This window comes from Mus pahari, chromosome 3, assembly GCF_900095145.1.
Source record: "Mus pahari chromosome 3, PAHARI_EIJ_v1.1, whole genome shotgun sequence".
In the NCBI taxonomy this organism is placed as follows: domain Eukaryota; kingdom Metazoa; phylum Chordata; class Mammalia; order Rodentia; family Muridae; genus Mus; species Mus pahari.
Genome location: NC_034592.1, coordinates 6,403,436 through 6,415,230, shown reverse-complemented (window position 1 = coordinate 6,415,230; position 11,795 = coordinate 6,403,436). Strand labels below are relative to the sequence as shown.

At 43.6% G+C, this 11,795-nt stretch overlaps 1 protein-coding gene across 2 annotated transcripts in view; it reads left to right on the top strand.

Annotated features, from left to right (window-relative positions):
* The window catches only part of Pip4k2a (phosphatidylinositol-5-phosphate 4-kinase type 2 alpha), a 159,093-nt gene that overhangs the window by 118,930 nt on the left and 28,368 nt on the right, over nt 1-11,795 (top strand). For both annotated transcript variants that reach the window (XM_021193206.2, XM_021193208.2), the window contains one exon: nt 8,528-8,674. In XM_021193206.2, coding sequence (XP_021048865.1) covers nt 8,528-8,674 — 147 coding nt within the window. The remainder of the gene's footprint in view (nt 1-8,527; nt 8,675-11,795) is intronic.

The window sequence follows — 11,795 nt, the reverse complement described above, 5'->3', positions numbered from 1 at the left end:
GATGTAGAGAAAGAGGAACACTCCTCCATTGCTGGTGGGATTGCAAGCTTGTACAACCACTCTGGAAATCAGTCTGGCAGTTCCTCAGAAAATTGGATATAGTACTACTGGAAGATCCAGCAATTCCTTTCCTGGGCATATACCCAGAAGATGTTCCAACTTGTAATAAGGACACATGCTCTACTTTGTTCATAGGAGCCTTATTTATTATAGCCAGAAGCTGGAAAGAACCCAGATGTCCCTCAACAGAGGAATGGATACAGAAAATGTGGTACATTTACACAATGGAGTACTACTCAGCAATTAAAACAATGAATTCATGAAATTCTTAGGTAAATGGATGTATCTGGAGGCTATCATCCTGAGTGAAGTAACCCAATCACAAAAGAACACACATGATATGCAGTCATAAGTGGATATTAGCCCAGAAACTTAGAATACCCAAGATACAATTTGCAAAACACATGAATCTCAAGAAGAAGGAAGACCAAAGTGTGGGTACTTCGCTCCTTCTTAGAATGGAGAAAAAAATACCCATGGAAGGAGTTACAGAGACAAAGATCAGAGCTGAGACGGAAGGAAGGACCAGTAAGACCTGTTCTTATCCTTAACTTCTTAGATCCCATTTTTGAAATTGTGTACTGTTTGGTCATTGACTCCTTTAGTCCACTAGGGGGTGTAGTTCCAGTAGTGGGTGATGCTGATGCAAACTGAGAGAGGTTTTAACCTTCAGACCTCAGGAGTTCTTCTCAGTTCCATTGTCGTCCTTATCCTGCTGAGAGTCCACTCTGCTCAACAAACTGAATCTTCTGTTTGATTTTTCTCTTTTGTATATTTGGGGAAATGATACTTTGTAAATACGCTTTTCTTCAACTCTCTGTTGACTCTAATACTCTCAGGTCTTACAAATGATGGTTAACAGCTGGTTTTGCTAAGCAGTGTCAGAGGAGTATGTAAAAATGAGGCTGGGGATGTAGCTCAGGGGTGGAACACTTAACAGCTTTTTATTATGTGCTTTTTGTTACATTCTTTGTCTTGGATTTTGGAGACATAGTTTCACTATGTAACTCAGGCTGGCTGTACTTGTATGGCAGTCTGGGTTTAGCCTCCCAAGTGCTGGGACTAGGGGGGTGAACCACAGCTCCAGACCCCTTTTGTTTCTTTAAAAGAGCTGATATTTAAGATGTTCACAGTGCACTCTCCATAGGCTAACACTTGCAATTCCTGGTCCTCCTGTCTGATGGTTCATGCAGTGACTTAACAAAACAGACACAGGGCCAGATTTGGGGGTCAGAGTGTTGACTGGTGATCAGTGTCATGAGGTGCAGAGGAAAGAGGCAAGATTGCACAGAGAGAAAAATTACACCATCAACAAGCTGGTTAGGACACCATGGAGATGGGCACTGAAGCTCCCGCTGGCTGCTCTGTTGGGTGGGCAGTAGACCCTGAGAGGCCTTGATGGAAGACCACCTGACTACAGCAGAGCAGATGACTCACCACAGGCCCATCCCTGAGGGCATCTGTACATTGCCTCTTCCTCCCTCCCCCATTGTCTTAGTCAGGGTTTCTATTCCTGCACAAACATCATGCCCAAGAAGCCAGTTGGGGAGGAAAGGGTTTATTCAGCTTACACTTCCACATTGCTGATCATCACCAAAAGAAGTCAGGACTGGAACTCAAGCAGGTCAGGAAGCAGGAGCTGATGCAGAGGCCATGGAGGGATGTTACTTAATGGCTTGCTTCTCCTGGCTTGCTCAGCTTGCTTTCTTTTAGTACCCAGGAATAGAACACAAGGGGCCCTTCCCCATTGATCACCAACCGAGAAAATGCCCCACAGCTGGATCTCATGGAGGTATTTCCCCAACTGAAGCTCCTTTCTCTGTGATACCTCCAGCCTGTGTCAAGATGACACACAAAAATCAGCCAATACACCCCTCCTTCTCTTCCTTCTTCTTACCTCTCTGGGATGAATCTGAGGGTGGGGGTAGCAGTAGTGGTGGTGGTTGCTCAGGGATTAAGATGGTTTTCTGCTTCTCCTAAGGACCTGAGTTTGGTTCCCAGAACCCACAACTGCCAGTAATCCAGCTCCAGGTTATCTGGCACCTTCTTCTGAAGGCATGCATACACATCATATAAATACAAGCACACACACACACACACAAGTGCACAACATATGCTAAGACAGTAACAAAATAAAAATAAACCCTTTAAAAGAAAACATAGCCACAGACACAGATTGCAGATAATTCAGTCTTCAGAAACATTAAGTAAAACAAGGCTTTACAGTCAATGTTAATTTGATGTTATGTTAAACTCTCAGTTCAAGCCACTTTAAAAAAAAAAAAAAAAGTGAAACATGATAATAACAGCAATTTTGAAAGCCAGAGCTAAGTTCACATATCACTCTCTGCTGGAACTTTCCAGAGGCCATGGATCTTTGAATGGTGTTCACTTTGCATGAGAAGAGCAGCAGATAAGGAATTCACAATCCTTCTTATTCAGTCTAAGAGCAAGCGGAGCTGTGCTCTTGAGGCCATTCTGCAACTCTGCTTCTCACATTACTTCTTCAGTGCACTGAGGTTCTAGTAAGCCCACAGCAAATTCCAAGAAACATGGGAAGAGAGGCAATGTCTGTATTGATGATGGTGTAACATCACATATCCATAGACTTTTGAGCAGAAGGCAGGACACAGCAAGCAGCAGTCACTTATGTTAGAAATGCCAGTTACAGCCAGACCTACTGGGTGCATATTAAAAAAAAAACTTTTGAGAACACTCTGGGAATAAAACAGAAGCCATGACATAATACATAAATGTCGTAAGCAGTGTTTAATAAAAATAATTTTAATGCAAGCATAGGTAATGTGATGAATTCCTACTGAGAATATACAATCAGACCCCAGGAATACAGTGATTAAGTTAGCCCCAAGAATAGATGATAGAAAATTTACTTGTTAAAATTAGGGAGCCAGTATTCAGCATCTACTGATGCAAGCTCAGGTCATGGGTGTGATACAAGCACTGAAAATCACAGGGGCTACAGGGGCTTCTTTGATGTTGCAGAAGAGTTTGATGACATTGCAGGCCAAGAGGAAGACTTAATGGTTAGCACTGGGCCCCAGAGAGAAATACCTCCCGGAGAATGCCAGCTTTGAGTGGCCACTGAGAGCAATGCTCTCAGCCTTTGTATAGACGGCACCTCGGATGTAATGTAGCCCACGCTAACTCAAGGTTTCACTTCCCAAGTGTGGGGATTACTGGTATGTACCACCAGTAACCCCCAGAGTACCTTTCTATATTTATAATCTGGAAATTAAGTATAAAGAAGAGAAAAAAAATCAAAGCTTCCTCAGGTTGTCCCTGTGCCTGTAAGCAGTGGTAAGAAATGATTGGATGCTAAAGATGTTTTGACTCATTTTTTTAAAAGGCACCAAACAATAAATTTTATATCTATAAGACATTGTCTTACCTGGTACATATACGAAGCATTATTCATTTACGAAAATGTTTTACAGATATTCCTTGAAACAGGGAACTCCCGTCATCTGTTTAAAATGTGATGTGACCATTGGCTGGACTAGCAAAATGGCTCAGTGGGCAAAGTGCTTGCTGTGTAAGCTTGTATCCCTGAGCACCTTGTATCCCTGAGCACTTGTATCCCTGAGCACCTTGTATCCCTGAGCACTTGTATCCCTGAGCACCTTGTATCCCTGAGCACCTTGTATCCCTGAGCACCTTGTATCCCTGAGCACTTGTATCCCTGAGCACTTGTATCCCTGAGCACCTTATATCCTTAGAACCCAAGAAAAGCCAGATAGGAAAGCACTTCTCTGTAATCCTGGCAAGGTGGAAGGTGCAGATGGGAGAATCATCAGAAGCGTGATGGCCGGCTAGACTCGTACACAGCTGTGCTCAAGCAATCCTGCCTCAGGGGTCTGAAGGAGAGATGCAGTACCTCTGCATACACACCAAGGCATGCATATATGCCTGTAACACGCATTCATGCAAGCATGCACACCATAAAAAAAAAAAAAACAACTATGTCTGTGTGTAACCATTTCCCTGAGAATGTTTTAGGGGAGGTCCCCTGATTCTTTTGGGGGTTCTCCCCGCTCTTGTTTCTTCTCATTTTGTGTAAAAAGAATATATATGTATTTACTTACTTTATGTGAGTACACTGTTGCTGTCTTCAGACACACCAGAAGAGGGCATCATATCCCATTTCAGATGGTTGTGAATCACCGTGTGCTTACTGGGAATTGAACTTAGCTCCTCTGGAAGAGCAGTCAGTGCAGTGCTTTTAACCGCCGAGCCATCTCTCTAGCCCATGTTTCCTCTTATTCTCTCCCTGCTAAGTCTTCTCCCTCTGCACATTTTGGTCTTTCTTATCCGAGGCTCTCTGTCCTTATAGTCAGTCTTCAGCTTAGAACATTGGTTTTTGTTTTGTTTGTTTTGTTTTTGTAAGGACGGGTCTCACTGTGTAGCCCAAGCTGACCTTGAACTTAGTCTGCACGATTCAGCCTTCCTAGAGATGTGTACCACCACACCCACCTAGCACAGGGCAGCTCAAGAGCACCAGGTTTCTCCCTAGTTCCTGTGGAGGACAGAAGTTTCCTTCCTAGTCACTGTGAAAAAAAGCAAGGATGGAGAGGGAAAGGAGGTACCCGTGGATTTTTCCACATCATCCTGTGGCTTGCAAGGTCATCATTTGCCATCTTAGTAAGTTCTTACGTACTTGGGGAAATTGGGAAATTTTCCAGCATTAATTCTGTATACAACATCCAATGGGCTGACTCAGCTGCTTGCACTTGTAACCTTCACATGATTCCTGCAATGCCCAGAATGAGAGCATGCTAAGCAGTTTTCCTCAGCAATATAGCTGTACAACATGTAAGCTGTGGCTCTTACCAGAGTTGCCCTCGAATTAACCAGTTTCCATATTCTTTGACCATGTTCTGTGATACTTCTGGAATGGTTAGTTTCAGTTGTCAGCTTGTCACAGTGTAGGATCACCTCAGAATGCAGTCTCAGTAAGACACTGTCTAGATTAGGTTGGCCTGTGGGCATGTCTGTGGGAGTGCCTAATAGTGCTTAGAGGGACGACTCACCCACTATGGGTGGCACCATTACCTAGGCATGGAATCCTGAATTGTGAAGTGGATAAAGTGTTATGAGGGCTAGCATGCATGCATGCATGTGTGTGCAGTCATTCAATCATTCATTCTTTCTTTGCTCTCTGCTTTAGACTGAGTCGGGTATGGCTAATCACTTCCTCTTCCTGCTGCCTTGACTTCCCTGCAGTGATGGACTATAACCTGGAATTTCGAGCCATGGAAACCCTTTTTCCCTTGAGTTACTTTTGTAACTGGAGGTAAAGCTGAGACGCTCTGTCCTCCTGTGGCTAACACATACCTTCGTTTTCCTTGTATGATGTGCTTTATTTATTATGTCATCAAGAGATTCCTGAGCATTCCCCCTCATTTATAAATCAAATTGGACTTTACCACTCCTGCTTTCAAAATCTAGAACATTCAGATTTCTAATGCCAAGAGTTGAGAATCCTAATACAATTGAGAACAAAGCAGTTTGTAGTGTATACAACAGAGTATTTGTAAGATGCACCTGGGGTCATTTCCCTATTTTTTTTTTATTTTTTATTTTTTTAGTGTATGAGTGTTTTGCCTGCTTGTGTGTCTTTGCACCCTGTGCATGCCTAGTACCCACAGAAGCCAAAAGAGGATGCCTGAACCCCTGGAACTGAAGTCACAGATAACTGTTAGATGCCATGTGGGTGCAGGAAATCTAACTTGGATCCTCTGGAAGAAAACCAATCACTCTTAACCAGTGAGCCATCTCTCCAGCCCTCTGTTTTCTGAATTTGTTCAGTGTATTTATTCAGTAAATGCTCTTGACATGCTAGACACAAGTGCTGGGATTTGATAATGAACAAAATAGAAACGGGGTCTATTCACGGAACTTATAATGTGCAAAGATGCTACATGACTGAGAATCCTCTGTGACTAAAACTGGAAAGATGACTGTTGGCTGGACTGATAGGCTTCTGGGCTGCAGAGAATGAAAGGGGGAGAGGAGGTGCCTACAAATCCTGTGGAGTGGGAAGGTGAGAAGAATGATTTTTGTCAAGGCTCTGAGTAAACCCCATATGTATTGGCACACGATGGAGGAAGAATCAGCCAACAGGTTAAGGAGAGAAGCCAGACAGGAACCTCGGAAGTTGAGAACAGGCAGCAATGCCCTTGCTTCAGCACCAGCACTGCGCAGCTATAGCACTTTCTCAGATTCCCCATCCAGAACTCCAGCCAGTGGGTAGAATTTTCTCTCCTTCAGAATTCCTGGTCCTAAGGTCTTTCTAGACTAATAGTACCAAATGCAGTTTGGCAATGCTGATATGGAAAAAGACAGGCTTTGATATAATTTGTGGGCTTGTTTGTTTACACACTCGGGAGTTGGAAGTTCATTTCATCTGTGTTCATCAAAGAGCCCCATGGGGGAAGTAAGGACACCTGACACTCGTGGACAAAATGCATCCAACTTGATTGTTTCTACCCCATTATCTACTCTTGGAGAAAAGGAAGTTGTAGTGTATAACCTGTGTGGGCATATTTCCAAAACCAAAGCTTGTCAGTTTCCCACATGCTGCTCCTTAGCATTGGTCACTATGGGTGGTAAAACTGTGAACCAGGCTGTCTGTGGCTGTGGACAGATCTCCATCTTGGCATTCCTTGTTGTTTGTGGTACTAGGGATGGAACCTTTGGCTGAATGCATATGAGGTTATGTGCTCTATCACTGAAGTACAGCTTTAAGGATACGAATGTGAGTGGAGGAGTTGATTAGCCAGTACAGGCCTCAAGGGAAAAAAAAAAAATTCAGGTATGCAAAATGATGCTTGCCATGGAGTGAGCCGCAGAGCAGACTTGACCGTTAGAGGTTCCAAGCAAGGGGGAGATCGGTGTGATGTTACAGTTTCCTACTAAGGTCTTGAGTGACAGCTAACATCACGTCATTGGTAACTGGTCAGTACAGACTGGTGTGGGGTCTTCTGACATTCTCTCACTTGCCATCCTCACAGCTGTTTGGGGACTCATTTTCTGGACGATGAAACTAAGACTGCTCATCCACCTTCCACTACTGGCAAACAGCACACTTTTTAATCACTTCAATTGCCGTGGGAAAATTCCCTTTCAGCCGAGAACTGTTAACCACCTGTTGTGCATTAGCAAACCTCCAGTCCATTCATTGGTTTGAAATTAAGCTCCACTCATCTGATTTCAAGTAACAAGCTGAGAAGAAACTCAGTGGAAAAAAATAGGCTGAGCTCAAATACACATCTCAGCTGTCACCTGAAGGCAGGGGAAGTCGGAAGCATCCTGGAAGTCTGCCAGGACTCTGCAGAGCTGAAGCCAGCTTCAGTGACAGATGCCGTGTGGCTCGAATGACCAAGATCGAGAACTTTTTCTTCTTTAGCTAGTTAAATATTCCTAGAGTTGATTACTAATAATGTCTATCACTAAAAATTCAATTAGAATGTTTTTGTTAAAATTTTGTTGCTTTATTTTTTTTTTAAATCAGTGTAACCTTTTTTAAAGACTCAAAATAGGGGTTGAAAAGATGACTCTGTGACTTGTTTTGTAAAGATCAAGTTTGAATCCCCGATGCCCATGTACAAAGCCAAGCATGGGTGCATGTAACTGTAACCCCAGCACTGAGGTACATGTATGCAACACACGTGCACATGCACGCAGGCACACTCCCCAGAATAATCTACAATACAATCCTTAACCATTGATAGTCATGCTTCCAGGCATCTGGTGTAGGCAAATGGGTAGGGTGTTCACAACATTGGATTTGTGGTGTTGGTAATATGCTGGAGGTTTAATCTGTGTGTGTCATGGACATCAAAAGGCTCATTTAGACCTCCCACCCCCCACCCCCCATTTTAAAGGTCCCTGTGGTGTTTATCAATGGCTACTTCCAAGAGGAAGTAGCTCCCTCTTGTGGCTCATTGGCATATGACCCAAGTCATGCTGTGTTTTTGCAGCCCTGGGACTTGATGGCACCTAGCACCTGGCCAAAGAAAGCTGACTTGTCGGTAACTCAGGGCCCCTTCATGCCCACTGAAATCAAGATGGAAAGCAGAACACCTAAGCTTCCAGCACCAGACTCCCAGCATCCTCTTCTTCACCCTCTGCCTCACTACCCTCAAGGTCTTGATCTAGTGGTGAATCAATCTCAGGACAGAGGTGGACAGTCCTTCCCTTCAGAGGGATCTCCTTTCTTGCCTTGAGCCACTGTGTTCAATTTTGACAGATTATTTGGGCTACTAGGGAAAGGATATCTTTAGTGGTAAGATGTATATAGCGAGAGAACACAGATCTGACAGGTGAGCAGCATAAAGCAGCTTCAATGTTTTCTGAAAATAAAACCTCAAGAATTGGACATTTCTACTTTTATAAATGATACACTGCGTTTTGACAGCTATTTTTCCTTTCTCTCTCTCCTGTACAGTATATAGTGGAATGTCATGGGGTCACCCTTCTTCCTCAGTTCTTGGGAATGTACCGGCTTAATGTCGATGGAGTGGAAATATATGTGATTGTTACAAGGAACGTGTTCAGCCACCGTCTATCTGTATATAGGAAATACGACTTAAAGGTGAGGTTGACTCTGATAATTTTCAATAAGTTTCATGTTCATTTGCCCAAGCCTACTCACCCATATTGTATTTGTTATCATGTGAACAATATGTTATCATGTGAACAAAATGGTCAGGGTGCTTTAAGAGCTTGAATCTAGCAGGCAGTTGCCAGCACATAGGATTAAGCAGTCCATGTTATTACAAGCATGTCAGCCACATGCCATGTAGTAGCTAAGTGCTGGGAATAGTTCATCAGTGAAACAGACCAGGGACAGCAAGGTGGCTCAGCAGGTAAAATGGGGGCACTTGCCCCCTAAGCCTCCTAACCCGAGGTCACTCTTCAGAATCCATGATAGAAGGAAAGAATTGTTTCCCGGGAGTTGGCCTCTTGTCCTCTACTTCACATGCATAAAACACACACATACAATGATAAAAGAAAGCCGAACAAATCTTTAAGTAGGGATGATGATTACTATCATTATTATTTATTATTATTGATAAATAATGAGTGCTGTGGATAGAAATGAACAGGGGGAACATCACACTATTTTTTATTAACAGTAAACAATCCTCTAATCCACTGCCTCAGCCAGTTTTCTTGCTATTTTGAGACAAGGTCTGTCCAAGTTAGCATTGACCTCATCCTGAAGCCAACACAGACCTTGAGTGATAACACCTGCCACAGCTTGCCTAGTGCCTGGGATCACAGCCCTGTACCACCAGGCCTACCAAGGCATACATTCCCAGCTAAGGTGCATCTGAAAGGGTGGCGTTGGTCCCATCTCAAGAGAAACGACAGGGGACAGGAAGGCCCGAGATCAGACATACCAACGATTTAAAATGAGACCACTGGAAAATTCTGAATTCAGTGACATGACCTGACTTTTAGACAGCCAACTCTGACATGGATGTATGCTAAGACCAAGAGGGGTTGTTTCATTATAAAGTTCTGTTGCTGTGTCATCGTGTGCATGGTTTCTGTGTTGTTTATGCTTTCTCACTGTGTGGGGCACCTTGAGCAATCACCAGAGACACTGTACAGACCATGAGGCTAAGATATTTACTCCCTGACCCTAAAAAACGTTCATCCTCCTCTGATCTGTGGGATTTAGTTCCCAGGATTTTGGTTTTTTTGGTTGTTTGATTGGTTGTTTTTTGTTTGTTTGTTTGTTTGTTTGTTTAATCTTAGGATTCATTCACATGCACAAAAGAGGACCCTAAAAGGCTTTGCCTTCTGTAGGTTATGTGTAGATATCTACAGTATTAGAAATGGAAGCAGGGCTGGAGAGATGGCTCTGCAGTTAAGAGTACTTGCTGCTCTTCCAGAGGACATGAATTTAGTTCCCAGGATCAGGCAGCTCATAACCACCTTTAACTCCCACTTCCAGGGGGTCTGACACCCTCTTCTGGTCGCCCCCATAAACCCTTACATATAAATATATAGGCTCCCTCGTATTCCCTTACATATAAATAAGAATAAATCTTTGCTTGAAAGAAATTTATGAGAAACACTAAACTATTGATATTAATATTTATAGTTATTATAAATAATATTAAACTACTACATATTAATGGATTTTATGACAACTATATTTTTCAAAGCAAAATATTAGTGAGTCAAGCCTCATGGTTTTACATTTCTTTCTATTAATTTATTTATTTATTCACCTCCCATCTGGAATTCTGCACCCCTTCCTCCCCTCACACAGCCCATCCCCATGCTTTTACATTTTGTTTTAGTTAAATGTGTCCCTTGGCTTCCGTGTATGTATAGGGCGCTCTCCTCCCCACGCCTCCTTCCTTCCTAGTCCTCTCCTGCCCCTGATTTCAAGTCTCTGTAATGTGTGGATTAATTAGGAACAGTTGGGATGTCCTGTCCAGTCCTGCTGTCAATGCTTAGTGGTATTCGCATGAGTAGCTGGGAAAAACAGCTGAGTCCACACAAATGTTTAGTTGGGAAGGAGAGATGTGGAGTTTGGGGAGTAATTGTAGATATTCTTTAAGAACACACCAAGACTGAATGTCAGTTCTATCTTAGTTAGCCTGGAGGATTTGTACCCTGTTCATTAATACCCATGGCAGTTGCAAACACTGGTCCCAGTGTGTGGTTTTATAGTCACACCTGTCTCATTGGACCGTCTCTCTTAATGTTGACATATTGAATTACAGAGTATCAGAAATCAAGTGACCATCCCTGCTGGTCACATAGAAAGCCTTCCGTGGATGGGACCTGAGGGCAGATACAGTTTTCCAAAAGTCTGGTTTTCATTTGGTAGCCCGTTATCGCTGACCTCCAAGTCCCATCGTCCATTCTGGGAAATGACAGAACCCAGCTCCTCCAGGGCACAGAGCCTCGCAGTTTCATTCACTGTCAGAAAGTGTCAGTTTCTCAGGTCTGGACAAATACAGTTTATTTGTCATTTCTTTTTTCGAATACAAATGTTGCTTTATGGACGAGAAGGTGTCTGTCTCAGCCGTAAGTGTACCTGTCAGGAAACTGACTCTGATCGGCCCTCATTGCTGAAACAGACTTGCTCTCTGCACGCCTCTGCTCAGAATGCTAAAGGTGTGTGCTTCAGGGTCAAGACCCTGCACTGCTTTATCAGGGCTTATCACTCAGGTGCTGGGGGTGGGGTGTCTCCATGACAGGCACTCCTCACTGCCTCATAGGACAGAGCCCGCTGTGTGTTTGCAGTGTCCTTGTGACTATCAAGAGTGAAGAGACAACTAGTGTCTCAGTATTACAGAAACAGTTTTGTCAGATGTGGTTGTTGTGCTGGTAACCTCAGCAATCAAAAGGCTGAGGCAGTGGGATCACAAGTTCAAGGCCAGCCTGAGCTACAAATTTCAAGCCAGATTTTAAATGCAGATGTGGTCCTGTCTCAAAAACACCAAAACAAACAAGCAACAGCTTTGACTTGCAGGCCTCTGAGAGCTCTTCAGAATCCTGAGCCACACTTGGAGAAATGCTAGAGTAAATCAAGGAAGCATGCAGCCTTTGCGTTTGCTCTCTAAATCCCGGACAGGCTGACCTTCCAGTGTAGGCCTGCGTGCCCCACACCTTGATCCCAATTCAAGCCATTTTATTGCCTTGGAACTGCCTTGGGGGCATCCCAGCCACCCTCACCCCCTACCCCC